The 25920-nt window shown below is 41.0% G+C and overlaps 1 protein-coding gene across 8 annotated transcripts in view; it reads right to left on the reverse strand.

Moving 5' to 3' along the window:
* Window positions 1-25920, reverse strand: part of CACNB2 (calcium voltage-gated channel auxiliary subunit beta 2) — a 391187-nt gene that overhangs the window by 156458 nt on the left and 208809 nt on the right. The window contains exon 1 of one of the 8 annotated variants that reach the window (XM_058681771.1): window positions 13095-13218. The exons of the other annotated variants lie outside the window; for them this stretch is intronic. Coding sequence (XP_058537754.1) covers window positions 13095-13127 — 33 coding nt within the window. The 5' untranslated portion in view covers window positions 13128-13218. Of the gene's footprint in view, window positions 1-13094; window positions 13219-25920 lie in introns of those variants that run through there. 8 annotated transcript variants of the gene reach the window in all.

A 25920-nucleotide genomic window follows, 5' to 3' on the forward strand; every position in this document is an offset into this window, starting at 1 on the left:
ATTATGGAATGATTCCCCCACAGACAGTTTGGTCGATGTCCATCATCTCATATAGATTATAAAAAAAAATTTTTTTTTCTTTCCTTCAGATGAGAACTGTCAGGATTTCCTTTCTTAACAACTTCCAAATATACCAGCTGGCAGTGTTATCTACAGTCACCATGTACATTATATCGAGAGGAGATATTTTCCTTTTTTTTTTTTTTTTTTGGCTGAAGTTCACAATTCCAACCAGCCCCGAATTGTGAACGGGCTGATTCAGGAAGAGTTACTATACCAAGTCACCATGGAGTCTAATAATTACAGTTCTGAATTATTAATTGATCTAAAGCGTGTGCCTTAAATACATTTTGTAAAAGCAATCAAATCTAGAGAAGGAAATTCTGTCTGTGCTATATAATTATAAAAATCAGGGAACTTCAGGTTGTGTCAGTGTTTTAGGTAACAAATAATTTCAGCACTAAAATACCCAATTAACACTCATTCAGAATTAAAATGTTGACATATCACCAAGTACTCGTTTTGTTGAGTATAATGCATTGGGATTCAAATGTGAAAAGTGACGCATTTTGAGGATTTGTATTCAGAAATTTACTCTAATTACTGGCTGTGTTTTCTCTGTTGCTGGTGCCTGTAATTTGGCCCTCCCAGGTTTTCTTTCTCCTCTCTGTTCCCGGCACCCCCATACAAACTCTTGTCCAGACCATTTCTCTAAGGATAATACCTTCCACAAGCAGCTGAAACATAATGTTCCTGGTTCCTAATTAGCTAAAGGACAATGACCCTTCAAAATAGCCACAAGAAAGGGTTCAAGGGCCCTGTGTCTTTCATAATAATTATTTTCAGTCAGTTCCCAGGTCTGGCAAGAAATGTGAATATAACGTCTGAATTAAAGAGCAGAGGTTAATGTTTGAGTTGGCCAAGCATAATTTTCAAAAACCTCAAATAAAATAGTGTTTCTACAAAGGGGAACCTAGAATGCATTCTCAGATTTGCTACCAGGCTTGTGTAGGAAGCATTTCACTTTTGCCATATATATAATAAGACCTTCAGGGCTCAAACCCCACAGATGATACCAGGGACCAGCCAACCACAACTCTGGGGCCAAAGTCAGCCTGTTGCCTCTTTCTGTGTCTCATGAACCAATGGCTCTTTTGTGGTACAACAGAATTCCGTGAGGGTGACAGAGAATGTATGGCCTCGAAGCCAAAAATATTTACTGTCTGACCCTTACAGAAAAAGCTTGCCAACTTCTCCATTACGTGGTATGCCAGGCTTAAAATTATATAGTTTGCATAATATCAATACCTACCTAGTCTCATTATTCCTTACTCCAATTCCTCCTTTTTACAAAGTAATTGAAGGGTTTCATTTTGGAGGTTATGTATGGGGCCCAATATATTTCCTCCCCTTCCGAGGAGCTCCCCAACCAAAATTATTTATATTTAAGCTGGTATAAACTTCAGTTGGTTTTTAATCTCGTGACTACCTTAACTGATGACAAAGTATTTTTCTCCCCCAAATCTGTGTCCACGGCATTTTGAGGCCAGGGTGGTTTTCAATGGATCAACAAACCAGAGAAATTAAACCATCCTTCAAACATACACATATACGACATCACTTGTTCCGGCATTTACTGTCCGGCCTTCACATCTACTGATAATCGTGCTCAGGCCTATAAACTCCCAAGTTCATTGCCCAGAGCACGGGCCCCTGTATGTTCCTATAAAGGGTCAAGGAGAAGTGAATTTTCACTTGCTTGCTAGCAGTATTTTGTGATGAATACTGCCTTCCATTTCTCAGTTTCAAGGACTTAGATTAGTTAAGGAAAATAAGTTAAAGGTCTTCATCAGTTAAAAGCTGCTTTTGCCGGTTTACGTTGCCTGCCATATTTCCCACGCATGGCCCCGAAAAGAAAGCTCACTCCAAAGAGCAAACACGACCACTCGGAGGATTTGCAAAATGATTAATTTAACAACGGACTTCATCCCCATTAGCACATTGAGGTGAACTTCATCTTTTTTTTTTCTTTAATTTTTTTTTTAATGTTTATTTATTTTCGAGACAGAGAGAGAGACAGACCATGAACGGGGGAGGGGCAGAGAGAGAGGGAGGCACAGAATCGGAAGCAGGCTCCAGGCTCCGAGCCGTCAGCCCAGAGCCCGACGCGGGGCTCGAACTCGTGGACCGTGAGATCGCGAGATCGTGACCTGAGCTGAAGTCGGACGCTTAACCGACTGAGCCACCCAGGCGCCCCCTTTTTTTATTTTTTTTTTTATTTTTATTTTTTTTAACGTTTATTTATTTTTGAGACAGAGAGAGAGACAGACCATGAACGGGGGAGGAGCAGAGAGAGAGGGAAACTTTATCTTAGTAAAGATACAGGTACCTTCCTCCTTATGGCATCGATACAGCCTAGGGGGACTGAAGTCACAGGACAACATAACAGAGCACAGGACACGTCAAAGCACTCCGTTCACACTCACTTCCAATCTCCAACACCAGAGAAAACAGGGATCTTTCCTAGGGCTACGTCTTACCACTGCCTTTTGCTTTCACCAAAATAGGACCCTTTCTTTGGCGGGCAGTGTAACAAATACTAAACCTGACACTTTTTAACTGGGCGACCTTGGACAAGATATAAAACATCACAAAGGCTGAGTTTATCTGGAAAATGGGAAGGAGCTGGTGCACACAGCTGTGAGCTGTAAGTTAATACTGGCAAAGCACACGACCGGTGCACGAGTGTCGGGGAAAATGCCATTTGGCACGACTTTGTTATTCTGTTGCTGCACAGGATACGAAAGGCTAATAAGCCGACCATTTAGGACGCCAAGCACTTTACAAAGAAAACCTACCTTGGTCACCAAGGATGTCAAAAAATTAGTCAGCAGCTCATGTACTTTTACTAGTTTTTATATCGCCTCTGCTTTATCTCTAACGACACCTGTTCATCTTCACTATAAACCCGAGGAGACACTCCCTTTCTTATTAATTGAGGATTGACCCCTCAAGGTGTTCTTGTAATTCTATTTCGCATCCTGCCAAATCTACCTGGCACCTCTCCAGCCACTGACCTTCCCCTAAGCCCTCTCTACCTTCCTGGAAACTCAAGGGAACACTTAATTTCACTCATCTAGTGCCCTGCTTCGCTGGTGACCTCAGCAACCCTTCCAACCTCGGCCAAACATCACTGTACGTCGTAAATTTCTAGAGTTGTGTTGTCCTCTGGCATCCTTTCTCTCCTTAGTCACTATCTCATCCTGGTATACCTCTAATTATTTTTCTCTATGTCACTGCAGGCGCTACAATGCAAAAGAAGGTGCAAATGGAGGAAGCTAATTTATTCTTACCTTCGCTTCTATTCTCTACCTAAGTCTTCAAGTCTTCCTCTCACACCTTGTTCTTTATCTCCACATCCCACCTTTAGTGTGGAAATGGGACCTCCTCAAGGCTGCCCATCAGCATCATCTTGGACACAGAAACAACACAAGTGCGTCCCAATGACACATGGACTTCCAGAGACATCTACTGGACACCTTCTCCAAAGCAAATCACATACCCATTGGGTTAACAACTCTTAACACCTTCGTCATTAAATCAAGACAAAACAAAACAAAAATGTACTGAAAAATCTGAAGGAACATACAGGTTAACCCCAACGCTCAAGAAAGCAAATGGAGAAACCACAAGGTTGACCTCACGAGAGAAGCAGCACAGAACAATGAAGGGTTTGGATTCTGTAGTCAGCTTAACCGAAGCTGAAATTCTGGGTCTGTCTCTTATTAGCTAAGTGCATTTTTAAAATAGTTCTTATGTTTATTTATTTTTGAGAGAGAGAGAGACAGAGAGACAGACACAGAGTGTGAGCAGGGGAGGCGCAGAGAGACAGGGAGACACAGAATCCAGAGCTGTCAGCACAGAGCCTGATGAGGGGCTTGAATTGAGCACCTTTTTAAAACCCCCTCAATCTTGAGGTGCCCGGGTGGCTCAGTTGGTTACGTGGCTGACTCCTGGTTCTGGCGCAGGTCTTGATCTCATGGTTCATGGGATCGAGCCCCGCACCGGGCTGTGTGATGACAGCACAGAGCCTGCTTGGGATTCTCCCTCTCTCTCCGCCCTTCCCCTACTCGTGCCCTCTCTCTCTCAAAATAAATAAACATTAAAAAAAACCCTCCCTAAATCTCAGTTTCCTCATCTGTAAAGAGTGGGTGGTAAAAAAAAAAAAAAAGTGTTCTGAATCATTCCAATACATAAATCACTTGACCCAGTGCCTCACATAAATATCCCCCGAATAACAGCTGTTCTCCTCATCCTCTCCCACCTCGTCAGCCTTGCACAGCGGGTTGCTGCCCTTGAGTTAGGCTGTCCGGCCTTGTTTGGGAGAAACAGAAATCGGAATTAAGATACAAAAGTAGAATGAGATACACCTCAACCTGGGCTTAGGGCAGGAGGAAGCACAGTCAGGATTCAATAAATGTCTGCTGAATGAACAGATGAATGAAGGGGGGAAGGCCTTGCATCTGCCTCCATCCCAGACCATGAGAACCTTCACAAAGAAGGTTCCTTACGATCTTCTCATGGTGCAGCCTGAGGGGAAGCTGGCCAGTCAGTAGGGAAATGCGATTGCCTTTTTGGCAATGATTTTGCTTCACAGCAAAGTTCTGTTCTCTCTCTCTCTCTCTCTCTCTGATGGTTTTCCCCCAAACCTGGGGAACTTCCTGTGCTTCCTGTGCTACCAACAGTGAAGTTCTCCAGGGAGAGATGCACACGTTGTGTGGACAGGAGCCATGCTACTGAGCTGATGTTCGGCGGACTATGGCCTTGTGAGGGCATTCGGTGTCTTCCAAAAAAAAAAAAGTACAAATGACAGTGAGGGTGGCCTTCCTGGTGACCTCCTCCACTCAGGAATTACAGCAAGTGGGCAGCACAAAGGGACTCTGGATTTCTGATCTGCCGGCTGTACAAAACTAAATCCCTATTGGTAAAATTCTCACCAAACAAAAATTTTTTTTTGGTTCACTGTGACATGGGGTGAGCAAAAGCACAAGTTCTTAGCCCACCAAGAGATCTCCCCCCCAGTTCCATTCCAAGAATGGTGCACAGTCGATGGTGTGCAGGCAAGACGCTGAAAATGTCAGTAGGGGGCGCCTGGGCAGCTCAGTCAGTTAAGCATCTGACCCTGGATTTGGGCTCAGGTCATGATCTCACAGTTTGTGAGTTTGAGCCCCACATCAGGCTCCGCTATGGGCACGCAGCCTGCTTGGGTTTCTCTCCGCCCCTCTCCTTCTCACGTGCGCGGGCACACATTCATGTGTGTTCATGCTCTCTCACTCTCCCTCTCTCTCAAAAAAAAATGTTGGATAGGCCTTTGGCCACACACGTCCCCGACGCTGGGGATTATGATCTCAGTGGCTGGTATATAACACCTGTCGTGTACGAAACTACTGACCTAGGTGATTTGCACATAAGTCAACAACCTTATCCCTCATGACAATTCAAAAGGTGAGTCCTACTACCTTTCTCATTTTACAGATGAAGTGACTGTGCTGGTGACGTCACACAGCTAGTAGGTGACAGAGCCAGGGTCTGAACTCAGGTCACGTGGCTCCACGGCTGACATCAACAAGCATACAGGATTGCCTTAGGTAGCAAGATGTAAACCTCAAGTACAGTTCAAAGGGCTGAGGGACCATAGTCCCCAGCGGCATGGAGGGAGCAGGGGACGAGAGGTCCGTCATACGCTGGACAAGCCACTACAACTTTCAGAGCCTTTGGTTTTTTTTTTATTTATAAAGCAGGGATAATAACATTAGACTGTGAATATACGGAGAGGATTCAACTTTCATAGTGAGGAGACTTCCATCACTCCGCTCCTGGCATCCTCAGAAATAACGGTCACCAGGCTCATCAGAAACTTACATCCTCTCCCACTTCATGCAAAGAAGTGAGAAAGGTCAGTGCCCCATAAGGCTCTAAATCCTGCGAACTCAACGGCAACAGAAAGTGGACAAAAACCATAAATCAGACTTTCACCAAGGACCGATGAACATCTATACAACACATACTGTGGCAAGTACGTGAAAAATATTATCTAATTTGGTCTTCACAGTGACCTTACAAAGTGACTTGAGATTAAAACAAAAAACAAGGTACAGAGTTAAGTAATTCACCCAAGGGCACATACGTAAGGAAGAAACAACCATGGCTAAGAAATATGAAAAAACACTTAACCTCACCATAATAAAAAATCTTTAGGTACTTAAGTTAAAAATGAGATACTTGGGGCGCCTGGGTGGCTCAGTCGGTTGAGCGTCCGACTTCAGCTCAGGTCACGATCTCACGGTTCATGAGTTCGAGCCCCGCGTCAGGCTCTCGGCTGATGGCTCAGAGCCTGGGGCCTGCTTCCGATTCTGTGTCTCCCTCTCTCTCTGCCCCTCCCCCATTCATGCTCTGTCTCTCTCTGTCTCAAAAATAAATAAACATTAAAAAAAAAATACTTTTGCCTATCAAATTATTTAAAAACTTTCTATTTTAGGTTTTATTTATTTTTATTTATTTTTAAATTGAGATGATTGACATATAACATTATATTAGTTTTAGGCGTATAAATACTGGTTTGATACATGTATATACATTGCATAATCAAACGATCGCCACAATAAATCTATTTAACACCCATCAACACACATAGTTATCAGGTTTTTTTCTTATGATGAGAACTCTCAAGATCTACTCTCGGGACGCCTGGGTGGCTCAGTCGGTGAAGCGTCTGACTTCGGCTCAGGTCATGCTCTGGCGGTCCGTGAGTTCGAGCCCCGTGTCGGGCTCTGTGCTGACAGCTCGGAGCCTGGAGCCTGCTTCCGATTCTGTGTCTCCCTCTCTCTCTCTGCCCCTCCCCCGTTCATGCTCTGTCTCTCTCTGTCTCAAAAATAAATAAACACTAAAAAAAATTAAAAAAAAAAGATCCACTCCCTTAGAAACTTTCAAATATACAATATAGTATTGTTAACTACAGTCATCACATTATACCCCAGGACTTATTTATCTTGTAATTGGAAGTTGGTACCTTTAGACCAACTGTACCCGTTTTGCCCACCTCCTACATATAAGTGAGCTTACAGAGTATTTGTCTTTCTCTGACTTATTTCACTTAGCAGAATGTCCTCAAGGTCCATCCGTGTTGTTGCAGGTGGCAGGACTTCCTTTTTTATGGCTGAATAATATTCCACCGCATCAAATTAATCATTTTTAAAGTGACAGTCAATATTACAGCGAAATGAACTCAAACACTGCTGGTGGATACGTAAATTAATACAACTTCTCTGAAAAGCAATTTGGAAAGGCATATTACTCTTTCAAAAGTATATCAGTATACTGAATTCTCTTTTCCACAATCTATGTGAAGGAAATAAAGATGCAAAGAAACATGATACACACACATATATACATACACACACATCATATATATATATGTGTGTATATATATATATATATACACACATATATATATAGTAGTCCAAATTTGTTATTTCTTAAAAAAATTTTTTTAATGTTTATTTATCTTTGATAAAGACAGCATGAGTGGGGGAGGAGCAGAGAGAGAGGGAGACACAGAATCAGAAGCAGGCTCTAGGATCCGAGTTGTCAGCACAGAGCCCGACACGGGGCTCAAACTCATGAACTGAGAGATCATGACCTGAGCCGAACTCAGATGCTTAAGTGACTGAGCCACCCAGACACCCCCAAATTTGATATTTCTAGTGCATGATATCCAAATTTTAATTTTTGTGGGGATGTAAGAATTGCCATTGATATGGTTTTATTTTTATTTTTTTAAGTTTATTTACTTATTTTTGGGGAGAGAAAGAGAGAGAGAGAGAAAGCCCACGCAAGCACACGAGGGAGGGGCAGAAAAAGAGAAAGAGAGAGGGAGAACCCCAAGCTGAAATATATATATATATTTCATATACATATATATATGTATTTCATATACATATATATGTATTTCATATACATATATATGTATTTCATATACATATATATGTATTTCATATACATATATATGTATTTCATATACATATATATGTATTTCATATACGTATATATACACATATACGTATACATATATATGTATATATATATATATGGAGGAGGACAGAGACTATATATATGTATACACATACACACATATATGTATATATATATACACACACATACACATCATATATATGTGTATATATATATATATACACACACATATATATATACACACACATATATGTGTGTATGTGTGTGTATATGTGTACACACTTATGTGTGTGTAAAACAACCTAAATAAACCAACAGTGGGAAAATGGCTAAATTTTAAAAAGCACTTCGAAATTTATATTCTGTAAGCATGGACTACTTTTTTAGTGGCAAAAGAATGATGGGAATTTTAAGTAAGTATGTGATTTTATTTTTAACTAGGAGACGGCTCCCACCCCCACTTGGATTAGCTTCCTGATGAAGCACCATTAATAAAGATGAAAACTTGTGACTAATAGTTTGAGCTCACCCTAGGTTCATTCTTTTTAAAACAGAATTTGCTGAAAAGGAAATTCTGGCTACACTCCAAAGAAGGCCAACCAAACCCGTCCGTTCACATCTTGCAACCAGGAGGGCAGAGCTCCGCTTTGCCGCGGCCCCAACTGTGAGAACTAGAGAGAGGCAGAATTTTCGAGACGTTTTACAGCACCTGGGGACTCTATAAACTCTAAGGGAGGAAGGGTTAGCAGTTGCTATGCTCTCAGATCTGCAATTGAAGGACTCTTGCATGGTTTAAAGAGGCCGGGTCGTTGCTTCACACTTTGATCCTAAATCTGTAACATGTGTCAAAAATCAAACCAATGGACTCAGACCCTCTTTTCTTTAAGATAAGCAACCATCGTTGGAGACTTTTTCCAAGCCAATGTAGATTTAGAAGAAAGACACAGTCTGCTAAGTTTAGTCTGCCTGTCTCATTTGAAAGGCACAACTTTATGTAATACGAGTTAACAACAGTGTAAGTTAAACCAGTCCTCTTGAGGGTTTACCGTGTGTGTAAACACTTTGCCTACATTATGTCAGTTCGTCTTCACAACACTGAGGCAGGAACCGTATCATGAGTATCTGTCCCTTACAGAGGGGAACCAAGCCTTACGTAGGACAGCATGCCCAAGATCGCTCACAGCCAACACAGGGCAAAGCTGTTTCTACGCCTGGTCTAACCTCAAAGCGTATGCTCCTTACCTCTCTTTGAATCTCAACAATTAACTTCTCCAAAATAAAAAAAAATATATAGGCCCTTGGGAATTGGAATACTTGTCTCCTCTAGCCATCTAGTCCATTTAGGAATGCCTTATAGACCAGCTCTGCTAAATGGCAGTGAACACATGATCCACCCAGAGAGGCTGCTAATATGTGGATTCTGTTTCAGGAGGTCTGAAGAGGGGCCTGAGATTCTGACATTCCGAACAGGCTCCGAGGTGGTCCATGGAGCACACTTTGGATCGAAAGAAGTCCAGCAGAAGCTACCACAGGATTATTTACATTGAATTACAAATTCTTAGCAGACACTCTTCCATAGCCAAACTGCAGGTGCATAATAGCCACACGTGGCTAGTGGCTACCATATTGGATGGCACAGATACGGCATATTTCAATCATCAGAAAAAGTTCTAAAGAACAGTACCGGCTGGCTAGAGCATGCCAAAAGCAGGAGAGATACTTCTAAGAACGGGGAGGGGGTGGCCCATTTCTCGGTGAGTTCGCTTATTAATTTCTAAACGGAAAAGACACATACCTTCTCCCTTCTTATGACTTCCGCTACTTGTGCCACACCCTTAACAAGACACAACAAGGAAACGCCTTTTAAAGTTCGGTCCTCTCGGGGCGCCTGGGTGGCGCAGTCGGTTGGGCGTCCGACTTCGGCCAGGTCACGATCTCGCGGTCCGTGCGTTCGAGCCCCGCATCGGGCTCTGGGCTGATGGCTCGGAGCCTGTTTCCGATTCTGCGTCTCCCTCTGTCTCTGCCCCTCCCCCGTTCATGCTCTGTCTCTCTCTGTCCCAAAAATAAATTAAAAACGTTGAAAAAAAAAATTAAAAAAAAAAATAAAGTTCGGTCCTCTCAACTGTAGCATGTTTTTATGTGTTTCTTACTGACACATGTTTCTTATTAAAAATAAGACCACATTAGGGCACATGGGAGGCTCAATTGGTTAAGCATCCAACTCTTGATTTCATCTCAGGTCAGGATCTCACAGTTCATGAGACTGAGTCCTTGCATCAGGCTCTGTGCTGACAGTGAGGAGCCTGCTTGGGACTCTCCCTCTCCCTCTCCCTCTCTCTCTGCCCCTCCCTCCTGTGCTCATGTGATCTCTTTCTCTCCCACAAAATAAATAAACTTAAAAAAAACAAAACTAAGACCACATCAATGATGATTGTTACATTCCCACAAAAATTAAAATTTGGATATGATGCATTAGAAATATCAAATTTGGACGAGTATTGCCTATGCTATATTTGAAAGGACATTTCAAGTATTCAATAAAGCAACAAAACTACAAAAAACATTAGTGATACAAATGGAATATTTGACTCACAGGAAGAAAAACAGAAAAAGGACTTTAGAGCTAAATGACATGGAAAATAATTTATTTTTTTAAGTGCACGTAACTGTTCTTTATGACATCCGTAAAATGAACCAGTCCTGGCACGTTATAAAACCTAGACAAGCCACCAAAGTCATTTTTTTACACAGTGATGCAGACCTCTCCGTACAAAACAAACACAAATCTAAGTATTCGATTCATGTTTCAATCTGGTTTTCAGATTTTTAAAAGCCATTTTAATACCTAAACACAAGAAAGTTTCCAAATTTGGTCTCAATAACCAAAATTGCCTAAGTTAATAAATTTACAGTGATTTTACATTGATAGCTCACTTCAAATCCTTTTAGCTCCTATTGTCACCTACAGGCAGCACTTTAAAAAAAATTATATATATATATATATATATATATATATATATATATATATATATATACATACATATATATAGTGACTCATGCTGTAACTGTTTAACATGATTGCATACTTTAAATATTTTTTCTTCATTATAGAACATATGGTTCCTTAAAATTATGCAAAAATGATAGAAATTATTCATGAAAAAACCAGCTTCTGTGCATAACCATATCCAACAGGTGTGTATTTTAAACACATGAGGGCTAATTAATGAATGTTTGTATTCCTAAAATACTCATTAGGGTGAATTCTAAGGAATATATTTTCTGTATTCATTTATACTCTTTATTAAAAAAGTAACAAAAACCTGGAACTCATTTTCAGCAATACTTTCTTAAAATGTTAACTTCATTCCTCCAAAGATTTCTTGTCTGTGACAGCTTAGGCTTCAGCACAACTCTCAAAGAGTTTGAAAATCCTGCACGAACCGCATGCAGTGTAGACAGTAACAAGGGAGAGTAGGGTTTAAACACTGGACACATTTCTGTTTAGTAGGAGTTTAAAGTGTCTTATTCTGAAAATTTATAATTTTGCAACCACTTTAAATTCTTATGAACATCTGAATAAAGCCATGTCCTACTCTTTAAAAAAGTTTTTGCTCATCTTGACAGTCACCTGAGAGCAAAGATCAAGAGACAAAAGAAGGTCTTGGGGTGCCTGGGTGGCTCAGTCAGTTGAGTGTCCAACTCTTGGTTTTGGCTCAGGTCATGATTCCAGGGTTATGGGATTGAGCCCCGTGTAGTGTCAGGTTCCATGCTGAGTGTGGAGCTTGCTTGAGATTCTCCCCCACCCCCACCACTGTGCTCCTCTCCCCTATCCGTGCTCTCTCAAAAAATAAAATAAAATAAAATAAATAAAATAAAATAAAGTAAAATAAAATAAAATAAAATAAAAGGTGTTATAAAACAATGACCATATTAGAGAAGACCATTTTGAAATTCATAACAAAACCTTTAGCTCTCATTTTGGAATTGTATCTATCATTGTGATCTTATGCCAATGGTTGAAATAAAGAACTCAAATTAAATAGACAACTGTGTGATTTCAACTTGCTATGTTTAAAGTAGAAATCTCAGTTGCTTTTTGGGAAATTTCTTTCCTTCTGGCTACATAACAAGAAGTGAAATCATCTCATCCTATGATTCCTACACACACCTAAAAAGGGAATTTGGTTTTGAGTGGAATATGACCAGAAAACTGAAATCCACTATTTAATACAGGTTTATTTCTTATTAGTTAAACTGTGGTATTATTTACTGAGAATAGATCTTTCTAAAGTCAGATCAAATTATCACCTCAATTCATCAGGCTATTAAGGAATCAATGTATTAAGGAATCGAACAATACAGTACTTCAAAGAAACATATGGTTTAAAATGCCTTTTGACACTTTCAAAGTTATATGTCTGTAACTCTTGAAATATAAAAAACATTAGCTGTTCATTTTGCATAATGTACAGATTCATGTGATTTTTCTACATATTTTATGGATTGAGAACAATGTGATACTCTATATATATATACTCTTAGTTTAAATATTTTTTAATATACAAGGAATGCATTTAATGTTTAAGGAAAGACTGAGATTTTCCTAACAGTTTACTATTTACAAATAAAGGATCTGAAGAGATTTTATGACATAAAACTTTTCAATTCAATTACTTTCAATTATATTTAACAGATGATTTCACTGGTAAATTAAAAATATTTTTGTTAAGGAATCTTAATTGTCTATCATTACACTTACAAGGACTTTTTAAAACACCTTTTCAATAGACATCATAAGATACTGATAACCATTTCAAATCCAAGTTCAAGTACAAAAATCATCTCAGCTATAGCAAATAATACAAAACATGTTTGATTTCAAACTTTGTTCTGCAGTATTTCAACATTTGGGCTCGTCCTTTAGACACGAGCTATTTGTTTTCCATTTCTGTTAGTGATGCCAGGCGCTTGAGAGGCAAGTTTAAAATCAAACTCTGAAAATGGTTTAAAAAGCTGATTAAAAATGCCACACGTCAATGACATTAGAAGGAGTTTCTTACCACTTCCGAATGCTCACTGCCATCATCGCACATACTGCTTCTATACCTCGAACTAGATTCTCAGCATAGCCAGCAAGAGGTCCTTTTACAGGAAGCTGAAGTGCATTATCACAGTGATACTGTTTCCACAGCTGGAAGATAGTGCTATTAGTTTCCCACGCTTGGCAATGCTCTTAAAATAGGCTCTCAGGCACCGAAAGACAAAAAATGACTATTTGCAAGCACTTCAGGAAATGATGGTCTGGCAAACTGAGTGAAAATTCCACACCCAAACAAAACCAGTTTTTGATGTAAATAGTTTCATTGATTACTAAAAGCAAACAGACCCAAGAAAAGGATGCTATTAAACACTGTGAGTAGTAAATTACTGGACTAGGAGAGGAAGGAAAATGAGGAACTCATGGGCTCATACCTCGCCTTCAGAGCACACACAAACATTCACTTCTCTGGTAAGGGACCCACCCTGTCACATGACCTCCACCTAGACACCTAGTTTTCAATGGAGGGGCTAGCAAACATCATAGGAACCCAAGCCGACAGGGAATAAACATACTACTCAGGATTAATGTCCATTTATGTAACTAAGTAGAAAGAATTTTCTAGCAATTTAAAGGGAATTTGAGTGTTAGTTTGCATAAAATTAAGGCATAGTAATTTACTGGATTTTGAATCACCCGGAAGTCAAATTAGCTAACCTATTCTGACATTGTCATTTCAACAAGATACCGGCACACATTTTTTTCTGTGCCTCTTTTGTTAACTTTCAGGTGGTGTATAAAAGAATGTCACACTGTTCTGTCTCAACATTATGATCCAAAGAAAATATTTCAACAAAACGCTTCAATTTTCCCACAGCCTTTTACAAAATGATAACAAAAATCTTGCCAAACATCCTTGTAATACAAGGACGGGATCTCTGCCAAGGAAGCTGTGATGTTTTAATTAGAAATAATTTTAACCAAATACTGGACAAGCTTAATTGGTTGTCCAGATCAAAATGCAGTACAGTAATGTAGGAAAAGCTCCACCTTGAGTGGCATTTGGGAAAAAAAAAACACAAAGGCAAACCATGAATCCAGCTCACCTCGCCTTGTAGATAATTGGTCATCAGAGAGTTTGTTACATGAAGGAAGATTGAGAATTATAAGGATGCCTTGAAGACTTGGTCCTCTCAGATTCTGATGAGAATCTCAAGGCCAGAGAGGTTAAATAACTTACCCGAAGCCAATCAGCTAGATTGCCTGCTGGGAACAAACTAACCCCCAGATAATGTCCTTAGCTAAACTCTAGGACGGGACACACAATACAGTGGATAGCAAAGGCACAGAGAAACAAGAGTGGGCTGAACTCCGGAAACAGTCTTAACTATCAACTCAATCAGTAATTAACCTTGAGATCCAGGGCCAGTCACTAACTCCTCTGCATACGCGCTTTTCATCCTTAAACCAAGTCGACTGGATTAGATGAATTTCAACCTCTCCTCTACCTCCAACTTCCTGACACTGTGCGTATGAGTAAGACAGCACTTGCCTAAAGCACTACCATAAAATGCACACACACACACACAGAATTTGTACAGACTGATTTTGTGAGAATTCTTTAATCTCCTGTCAGTGTTGAACCCTATTATACACACTAAGAAGAAAGAAGGCTAAAGAATAATGAAGAAAGAAATACTGCGTGGGAAATGGGGCTTTGATACAAAGAGGGAAATCAGAAAAGAAGAAGGAGATAGAAAGCAAGGAGAGCAAATTAGGTAGCAACACCTGGGAGAAAGCCACAGGTCCTGGATACCAGTATGAGAACAGGCAGGGGAAGAAAGAAGTGGTTGAAGATGTTGAAAAAAAAGAGAAAGGCAGACAGATAAAAAGATTGAGCTGCATTGAAGGCCACATTCTTTTAAAAGGCATTCACAAAAATACTGCCATATTAACATTTTTATAGTAGCGTGTGACATAGAATGTACTTCCTGTAAATTACTTATTTGTTCTTAAACCAAACCAATTTGATTGGTATTACTATCCTTACTATTTTACAAAAAAACAAATTGATATTCAGAGATTTTAGGTGGCAAGGATGTGAAGTCAGACCCTCTAGCTCAAATGCTTGCTTTTCTCAAATATATCATGTTGCCTGTCTAGTCCTACCATCAAAAACATTTAAACACTGAAAGGATGCTATTAAACACTATATGATTAGTAAATTACTGGACCAGGAGAGGAAGGAAAATGAGGAACTCATAGGCTCACACCTCACCTTCAGAGCACACACAATCATTAAAAGCGTAAGGCAGAAAAACTGTCAGTAAATAACTAGCAAGACTATAACTAGTAACTAGCAAGAGTTCAAGCCCCACATCAGGCTCTGTGCTGACAGCTAGGAGCCTGGATCCTGCTTCAGATTCTGTGTCTCCCTCTCTCTCTGCCTCTCCCCTGCTCATACTCTACCTCTCTCTCTCTCTTTCTCTCTCTCTCTCTCAAAAATAAATAACCATTAAAAAATTTTTTAAGAAGAGTAGATTTTAAAATTTCTCATTACAAGAAAAAAACTGTAACCATGTGTGGTGACTGATGTTAACTAGAGTTATTGTGATCATTTTGTAATCTATACTGATAATTAAGTTGTACACCTGATACTAATATAATATGTTGATTTAAAAAAATTTTTTTAATGTTTATTTATTTTTGAGAGAGAGAGAGAGAGAGACAGAATAAATGGGAGAGGGGAAGAGAGAGAGCAAGACACAGAATCTGAAGCAGGCCTCGGGCTCCAGCTGTCAGCACGGAGTCTGACACAAGGCTTGAACCCACGAACCATGAGATCACGACCTGAGCCGAAGTCAGGCCCTTAACAGACTGAGCGGCCCAGGTGCCCCGGTTATACATTAATTATATCTCAATTTTTTTAAACAAGAAATTTAAATCAATTCACCTGAGACTACTTTTGTGTTAAACTTCTCAAATGACTACAATACTCATATAATCTCTTAGTAAAAAACAAAACAAGGGGGGCGCCTGGGTGGCGCAGTCGGTTAAGCGTCCGACTTCAGCCAGGTCACGATCTCGCGGTCCGTGAGTTCGAGCCCCGTGTCAGGCTCCGGGCTGATGGCTCGGAGCCTGGAGCCTGTTTCCGATTCTGTGTCTCCCTCTCTCTCTGCCCCTCCCCCGTTCATGCTCTGTCTCTCTCTGTCCCAAAAATAAATAAAAAACGTTAAAAAAAAAATTAAAAAAAAAAAACAAAACAAGGAGGAAATAGTAATCACACAACGTAGAAAAATAAGTAGATAAAACTGGTAAAATTTCTATGAATTTTACAAGTCTGTACTACTACTAACAAAACATTTGGAAGAAAAGGTCTTTAGGTAAACATCTCTCTCTCTTTTTTTAATTAGGTAAACATTTCTTAAGGAGTTCTAACTAAAACAAAAATATCCACAGTGCTAATTTGAGAACCACTTTTTTGAAATATAAATTAAGCTGACAATGTTTTCTAAAAAGCATGTTTAAGAAGTCCTTAAAAGGCAAAAAGATGGTGGGCCACCTGAGTGGCACAGTTGGTTAACCATCTGACTCTTGATTTCGGCTCAGGTCATGATCCCATGGTTTGTAAGTTCAGGCCCCACATGGGGCTCCGTGCTGACAGTGCAGAGCCTGCTTGGGATTCTCTGTCTGCCTCTCTCTCTCTCTCTCTTTCTCTCAAAAATAAACATTAAAACAAGGTAACAAAAAAAAAAGATGGCTAGAAAGAACAGGATACCTGGATGTGTACAGAAACAACATGCAAATGAGGCTTAAAGCAATAGGTGAACTGCCAAGAGATACACTGATTAGCTGCCAAACACACGGACGATGGGTAAATGTGTAGTTGTAATAGTACAGAAGTTAGAAGCACAGTTACAAATTTCACCTTGAGCAGGATAACAGTGGTCTGGCAGCCCTGGAGAAACACATAACAGATGCACTTTTCTGCCCGGATTGTTGCTTCTAAGATCTATCTAAGGATGGCTATGTAAAGGTGATGGCTGAATCCAGGGAGGAGATGAGAACTTGCAGAGCAGGGTTCTCACAGTAGATAAAAATCATAGAAAGTTTCAGAAAAAACCCCCAGGGAACACTCAAACTTACCAGATGCTGGGGTGGGGTGGGGGGGGGGGGACAAAGTCAGCCAAGAATGAGATGCTGAGCTCAGAGAAGGAGGCAAGAAAACACAGGATGTGTGAGAGAGGGAGGAAAAATGAGTTGAAAAAAGGCCGGAAGGCATTAGGACCATGGACAGTTCTTGGCTTTGATGATGAGGAAGGCATTCATGATGCCTTCTACCTACAGTTAGAAAATTCCCCGGGTTTGCAGCAGAGGATGGTCAAGAGGCCACGAACATGAAATCGGACAACTTTGCTCTGCGACCTGTCAGCTGGGTATTCCGCAGGTCCCTAAGCAGGCACCGAGTAGTTTCTGGGGGGCAAGCTCCGGAGTCTACTTTCTGGAGTCTTGCTTTCTCACCACAATAACTTAGTTCCATATCAAAGCTGTCACTTAAAGTTCTGCACCTCAGTGTCCTTATCTGTAGAATGGAAACACCATCCTATTTTCCATGACTGCCATGAGGGATAAATGAGTAATTACAAGCACACAGCAAATCTTAGTTTAAAAAACCAAATACTCTGAGCCTCAGTTCCCTTCTCTGCACAATACAGAAAAAAAAAAATACCACCTATTTCTGAGGTTGTTTGAATAACTGATATCAAAGAAATCACGGGACCATGTCATGCTTCTGCACTGCTGTGTGATCCCCAGTATAAGACCATGGTCCTGTATTTATGGCTTATGTTGAATGCAGAACAATCTGCAGTCTGCACTGGAGATTCAAATTTACAACCCAGGAGTCTTCAGTATCATTCACCACAGTAGAAAGCATAAAAGTCAACCTTAACATGAGAACGATTCAAAGAATAATATTTCAAATTCAAGGGCTGTGGCCAATAAACACGCCAGTTTAAGAAGAACATCACTTGTTGGGATGTTGGGTGGCTCAGTCGGTTGAGCATCCGACTCTTGGTTTCGACTCACGGTTTTGCGGGATCGAGCCTCGCACAGAGCTCTGTGCTGAGAGGGTGGAGCCTGCTTGGGATTCTCTCTCTCTTTCTCTCTCTCTGCCCCTTTCCCGCTCACGCAGTCACTGTCTTGCTCAAAAATAAATAAATAAACTTAAAAAATAAAAAAAAGCATCACTTGTAAATTATAAGCATCATTTGAAACCACATCTACTACTTTTGTTGGTGGCAAGAAAGGCACCTCAGAGGGCACTGGCAATTTTGGTTTAAGATTGTGCCTGCAAAATAGCTCCCTAAATAATGTGGAAGTGGAAAAAAAATAAATGGCAGCCAGTGGTTCAGTGGTTATTAAGACCCCAAAAATGTCCCTTTTCAGTTGTGACCAGTTTTTCCGTTCTATTAAGGTGTAAGCTAAAGCTGACGTAGTATCTCCTGCTGAAGCTTCCAGAATCGCGAGTAAGAACATACAACTTTTCACAGACATATTCAGCTGTTGGCAATTTCCCTCAGCCCCCCTTTGGCCCCTAGCTTGATTATCTCCTAGTTGACTAACTGCATAAGCGTGGGTGGGGGATTCCAAAGCAAATGCCATATAGATATGAAGATACACTAACTGCAAAATGCTCAAATGGGCACCTCTTCTTTTTAAGTTTATGTAGTTATTTTGAGAGAGAGAGAGAGAGAGAGAGAGAGAGAGAATGCAGGTGGGGGAAGGGCAGAGAGAGAGGGAGAGAGAATCTCAAGCTGTCAGCACAGAACCTGATGTGTGGCTTGATCTCATATACCGTGAGATCATGACCTGAGCCCCAATCAAGAGTCACTTAACCAAATGAGCCACCCAGATGCCCCTGCTGGGTGCCTCTTAACACTCAGGTTTACAATTTCACCTCATTTCAAGAAGGCACATCTGTTGCCTCCAATACACCTACTACATGTAAATTTACTAAATGTAAAATGTATTGCTCAGGGGAAAAGAGCCCCTTACAGCACTCTATTGCCATGTATCTGAGAACAACAACAAAATGATTTTGATTTAAATGTTTTGGCCCAGGATACCGTGTAAACAGACACAAGGAATCTATAAATATAAACTATGTTATTTTCAGGCACTCATTTTATTCTATTTGCTTTTTAAAAACAGTTCACCAACCTGACTTCCTTCCACTGCTTTTTATTTTCTACCCAGCTTTCTCCATCATAATCAAGTGACTTAACTATACAAAGTATGTGTTCTGAATTAAATAAAACTTGATACACCAAAGTTACAGTCGTCCTTTATAGGAAATCTAGGTGTCACTACAGTCACAAAGTAGTTTCATATACGGAGAGAGAGCAAGCTCGGGGTATTTGTCTCATTAACTGCTGTATTCCGAGGTCCTAGACCAGCGCAGAGCATCTATGGTAGTTGCTCTGTACACACTTTTTAACTGAATGGATGAGCATGTTTCCCTGTTTCCATGCTTTCCCATTCATCCATCCGTTCGTTCCTTAATTATTTGTCATGCACTGCTATGATCATCTGCTAGATATCAAGGCTGCCAGCACAGACAAGGCAAACATGGCTTCTGCACTCAGCAGAGCTTGTAGCCTAGACCAGGTGTTCTAAAAAGGTGTTCCAGAAATTTGTTGCAGCATTTTTGGTTGTCTCAATAATTTAGGGACATTATAGGCTGTTTGTGGGCAGTGGCCAGGGGTATAAATGTCCTGCATTGTGCACAACAGTCTCACGTCATAATAAAATGGGTGTGCACCCCTCATGCCCTCTGTCCTGCTGGAACTTATGCAGGTGAAAAAGCTGTTGATGAAATGATCCAAATCCAGAACCCAACTCTATTCTGCATATAAGCACAAAGCATTTTTGGTTAGTTATCAAATATACTGAATTTTCTACAAATGAACGTCCTGTGTCAATCAGTGGAAGGTTGTACTTTCTTTGGGACTTTACTAAGAATTGTTGAGTATTGTCTCCAAGAGCCACCCCCCAGTGTGACATAACACCGTTAACCTTCGTTCACAGCTGCCCCAGCCATGGCACCCACAGCCAGGGGCAGACATGTGACGACTTTGTCACATCTTGCAGTGTGGTCGTATCTGTACGATCACAAACTGAAACACGCATGACTTAAGGGTAAATCAATTACTGGGGCACCTGGGTGGTTCAGTTGGTTAAGTGTCTCACTCCAGCCCAGGTCACGGTCTCCCCATTCCCAAGTTCGAGATCCGCACTGGGCTCTGTGCTGACAGCTCAGAGCCTAGAACCTGTTTCAGATTCTGTGTCTCCCTCTCTCTCTCTCTCTCTCCCTGCCCCTCCTCCACTTGCATTCTCTCTCTATCCCTCAAAAATAAATAAGCACTTAAAAAAATTAAAGAAGAAATCAGTACTTACTGGAGTTTTATACATTTCGTGATAGTTGTTTACATGAACTGTGATTTTCATTTCAAGATCATAAAGGGGGCATGAGGAAGCGTTTGTGAAAGAAACTGAGTCTGCGAGAGGTGTGAACCTTAAGGAAGCCACATAATTGCATTTGTATGAAGGAAACGGACTCAGTTCCGTGACAGGGACACATAGGAGAAACCGCTTTGTGGAGGGAAGTCAGTGAAAACATTTCTGAAGAATCATGGCTTCACTGAAAGCTTACGAACAAGAAGAAGGGACAGAAAGAATGCTCCAAGAAAAACAACAGCAACCACGAAGGCCGTGAGGCTGGAACTTGGCTTGTTGCAGACGCTGGAAAAAAAACCAAAAACTCAATGATGATGAACTACAGCAAGTCAAAGGGACATGATGCTGCCGGTGACGGGCGTCTCGGCGGTGCCTGAAATGAGCGGGATACGACACGGGTGCTAGACCGGCCGGTTACGTGGATGAATCAGGCACCAGTGTGCAGAAGAACAGCTGGGTAGAGGTCCGGGCCACGGTGGCACCGATGGGGTTCCAGGAGCTCCGGCCCCAAAACTGAAAGATATGTTAGAAGCACCAGAGAACTGCTCGGGCTGCAGAGATCCCGTCTCCTGGGATCTGGTGCGGGCGCTACAGCCCAGGTGCAGCAGAAACATCCCTGTGAAATCCTTCCAGAGAGATGCTGTTGTTGTTTGCTTGTTGTTCATATTTTACCTGTGCGTTAGTTCCTTCAGACGCTGCACAGGGAGCCTAACCAGCTGGACTCCTACCAGACACTTCTTTGATTGTAAGTGCAGCTCTCAGCTCTACCAAAAACTGCTGTGGCATAAAAAGAAAAAAAGTAACGGCCACATTTATTTGAGAGTTATGATCATTTGCGTCAAAATCAATACCAAATGGTTAGTTATATATGGAAACCCAGTTTTTAAAAACTTCTCTCTTTTTTAAATGTTTTTACTTTTATTTTTGAGAGAGTGCAAGCAGGGGAGGGGGACAGAGAGACAGAGAGAGAGACAGAAGACAGAGGGACGGACAGAGGATCTGAAGCGGGCTCTGTTGGAGCCAGATGTGGGGCTCGAACTCATGAACTGTGAGATCATGACCTGGGCCAAAGTCAGACGCTCGACCAACTGAGCCACCCAGGTGCCCACATTTTTCTTTTTTTTTTTTTTTAAATATGATTATTCTAACTAGGTTCACACCTAGAAAGGAACAGCTATAGGTAAGATTTACAAAAGATAGGCTCTTTATACAGAATCCAAAATTCTAGAAAAGTCAAACAACAAGAAGTGTGAGAGGTATTAATTATGTTAGGCACCTGAAACACTGTAATAGCCTCACTTCAGAAGTGACTCCTGAAGAAAGAAACCACACGTGGTTCCAATAGATGTCTTATATTTTAATTCTCTGAATGCTGCCAATCCCTGCATAGACTATGTAGGCAACGAACCTATTTTCAGAGGCAGAGAAGCTGCCTCTCGCTGTTTGCTCTACCTTTCTTCTCCTACGTACCCCCATTCCCCTGCTATTAGGCCTCTGGTTCCACTGCGTCTTGAGACACAATTTGCAAAACGAACACTACACGGAAACAAATAAACACAGTTAACAAATCAACACAGTTAACTCTGGCTTTCTTTTAAGCCTTTATCCTCTGGCCTCAGATACACCAGACACAAGTGACCCCTGTTACCTCATTCAGCCCCCGCTTCGGGCCCCACTCCTTGGCACTGGCTGCCATTTTTCTCTCCCCAGGACTCTCCTGGCAGCCTCTGGGCCCTTTCAAGGGCAGAGCAAGGTTGCAGAGGGGTAGAAAATATGGAGGGTGGACTGAGGATTGGGACCAGGCACTATGAGAAGCTCTCAAGGGACTGTATGTACACCAAGGAGATTGTTCCCAAGACTGTTGGAATCTCCAGGCAAGCAGAGTAAGGGCTCAAGTCAGGGGGAAAACGACAGGTCAGTCCTTGACAAATGTATGTCAAATGATTAATCCCTTATTACCATACTTTACTAGTTTCAAGATGTACATATTTTTGGTATTTGGTCCTTGAGGTCGATAGGGCTTATATCATTATTATTCAATTGTAAAAATAAGGAAACGGACTCTCAGAGACACTTGGTGGTATGCCCAATGTCACTCATACAATTAAAGCCCATACCAGCTTTTTTAAAGAAACATCAATTCTATTTTAAATAATTAAAAAAAAATTAAGTTTATTTAACTTTGAGAGAGAGAGAGAGAGAGAGAGTGTGAGCAGGGGAGGGGCAGAGAAAGGGAGGGAGAGGGAGACACCGAATCTGAAGCAGGCTCCAGGCTCCAAGCTGTCAGCAAGGAGCCCGACAAGCCAAGCGGCTTGACCCAGGAACTGTGAGATCAAGACCTGAGCTGAAGTCGGACGCTTAACTGACTGAGCCAATCAGGCCCCCCTTCATCAATTCTATTTTAATACTAATCAAGAACTCATTGAGCTATCAGCCACTTGCTGGTATTGATAAATATCAAGGGTTTTCAAAACGTTAACCAGAATACTCAGAGTTTGATGTCTAGAAAGACTTATTTGTGCTAGAAATAAAACTTTGTCATACTATTTCATTCTAATGCCTTTGGCCAAACACATAGATAAGGGCCGTTGTCAGAGTTAGCAGACTAAACAGATATTTTAGGATAGATTAATACAAAGCCCTCAACTGCCAGAGAGCAGCATAAGGATATTTTTTTTAAGAAAAATTAAGCTGGAAATCTAAGCTCAGACTCTCAAACCAGAGGCCAATGAATGAGAAACGTCAAAAAGCTCTTAATCCCTGGGGCACTACATTCTCTGCTTTTCCCTTCTATTAGTTTCAGATGTCTTTGCAGGTCATTTTACTTTGGTGCGTACCTTACACTAAATCAACCCAGATCAGCCCAGGGTGAAGAAAAGAAATGCTTACACACTTAGTTTATACCATAAAATTCTTGAGCTTACAACAGCTGAGAAGATAGAGCACAGCGGGGGAAGGGCAGAGAGAGAGAGAGAGAGAGAGAGAGAGAGAGAGAGAGAGAGAGAGAGACACGGAATCTGAAGCAGGCTCCAGGCTCTGTGCCGACAGCTCAGACGCGGGGCTCCAACCCACAGACCATGAGATTATGACCTGAGCTGAAGTCAGACGCATAACTGACTGAGACACCCAGGCACCCCTAGAATTAAAATTTAAGCTGTATTATTGTTTAGGAACCATATTCCCCTTAAAAAAATTATAAGAAGCTTTTTATCTTTCATTTTTCTTGTACAGAACAGATCACATTTACCTGCTACTGAATAAAACACTTCATGAAGAAGAAAAATGACCTTCTTAAAATATTACTATAATTTATAATTTTACTCAAGATGATGCATGTTTGACAGTGAAAATATGTCCCCATATACCATTCATAGATTTTATGAATTCAAAATTATATATTCATCCATTTTCTCAGAAGATGAGAAAATCCAATATCCTAATAATTTCAAATTCTGCTAAATACTATACGTAAAACATTCTCCCTTAAAAACCACCATGAAATGGGGCACCTGGGTGGCTCCGTCGGTTAAGCGTCTGACTTTGGCTCAGGTCATGATCTCGCGGCTTGCGAGTTTGAGCCCCGCATCGGGCTCTGTGCTGACAGCTCAGAGCCTGGAGTCTGCTTCAGATTCTGTGTCTCCCTCTCTCTCCATGCCCTTCCCCTGCTCATGCTCTCTGTCCTTCAAAATAAATCAACATTAAAAAAAAAAAAAACACCATGCAATGCTATGAAGAAATGGTTCCTTTCAGTACTACTTAAAACACAGTTCTGCAACGAAAACCATGTAGCCTCTTGTCCTTCATATAACAATGAAGTATATATTATTGGAAAAGCACAAGTCTCATTAAGAGAAGCTCTTCCAAAGCAACAAACAGACAGTAAAACAAAGTGTCTACAAGTTCTCATAAATGGAACTCCTGGAATGCTTTTAACCCATGTACTTGCTTATCATCCTACTATTCTGGCTACTCTTCTCCCTCATCATTTATCAATCGTACTGTTCTCTACTTCAGTACACATGCATGATAACGTTAGTCACTGACCAAATTCCATAACCTAAGAGCATTCATACAGTGGTGACATGTGCTATCTTCAGAGCCCCGTGCGATAAAGCAGTTATGTTCTCTGGTGGTGTAAGAATTACCAACACCAGACGCCATGTTTTTCCCTGCTTCACAGAGGAGCCCGGTAATGAGGCGTGCTATGTAAAAGTCGTCTCAATTCATGCAATCTGAAAGAAAACACGAATACCAAATAAGGAGATGTTATCCTTTCTGAGGGTAAGAACGAAGTATAAGGAGACTGACTTCAGCTAAAATGCACTTTTAGGCAGCATACGCGTTTGGTGAATAAGGCCAATGTAGCTCGTTCAGCTCAGGCATTGCCGTGAACGCACAGAAAAACACAGACCTGTAGAAATATCATCTGTCAGAGCTCTGCAAGCTAGTCAAACGTCCTTATTAGGAAAAACTGAACTGGCCTTGAGAAAGCACCAAGAGGATACAGGATTTGAAATTCTGCATGTCTATATTTGTATTTTAAGTGTCACAATTATTTTTCCTAGGTTTGCACAAACTGTCAGCATTCTGACTTACTGAATTGAGGAACTAATCAGGAAAATGCTCTGAATAGACTCTACAACTTTGAAAGAAATGCAAGCACGGAATTCTTAAATGATGTTAAAAAGTTTCCTAATTCTGTAATTAAGAACTTGATTTAATTCATTGTGTTGGCCTATTATTTTGTTTCCTTTGTTCCGAATTAAGGGCAGAGAGGAAATGATGCAGATATACTGGGTTGGAAATGATTTCTCTCAGCTGGCACAAACCAGCTGGTTTCTCATGGGAAAATAAAAAAGGTAGGAAACGGGGAACATTGGAATAGCACGTGTTCCCAAAAAGATTTTGAAAGACACTGCGTTTTCCGTGTAGCAAGTGTCTCCAGGTCCATCATTTCACCCAGTTGAAAAACAGGGGTAGAAGGATTTAAGAGGCACTGATCACCAGGGGTGCCTGGGTGGTTCAGTGGGTTAAACATCTGACTCTTGATCTCTGCTCAGGTCATGATCTCACTGTCTGTGCGTTCAAGCCTGGCATCAGGTTCCTCACCGGCAGTGCGGGGCCTGCTTGGGATTCTCTCCTTCTCTCTGCTCCTCTCCCCTCTCTCTCTTAAAATAAATAAATAAACTTAAAAAAAAAAAGAGGCAACAAGCACCAGAATCAGAGAAAGATCTCTTAGCCCCCCATTCCCTAACGGGGCTTCTTCCCTGTTCTACGTAACTTATTTTATCCCAGGATGGTCTTGCAATCTTCAATCCACCAGGGTGATG

Source organism: Neofelis nebulosa, chromosome 8 (genome assembly GCF_028018385.1).
Source record: "Neofelis nebulosa isolate mNeoNeb1 chromosome 8, mNeoNeb1.pri, whole genome shotgun sequence".
Classification (NCBI taxonomy): domain Eukaryota; kingdom Metazoa; phylum Chordata; class Mammalia; order Carnivora; family Felidae; genus Neofelis; species Neofelis nebulosa.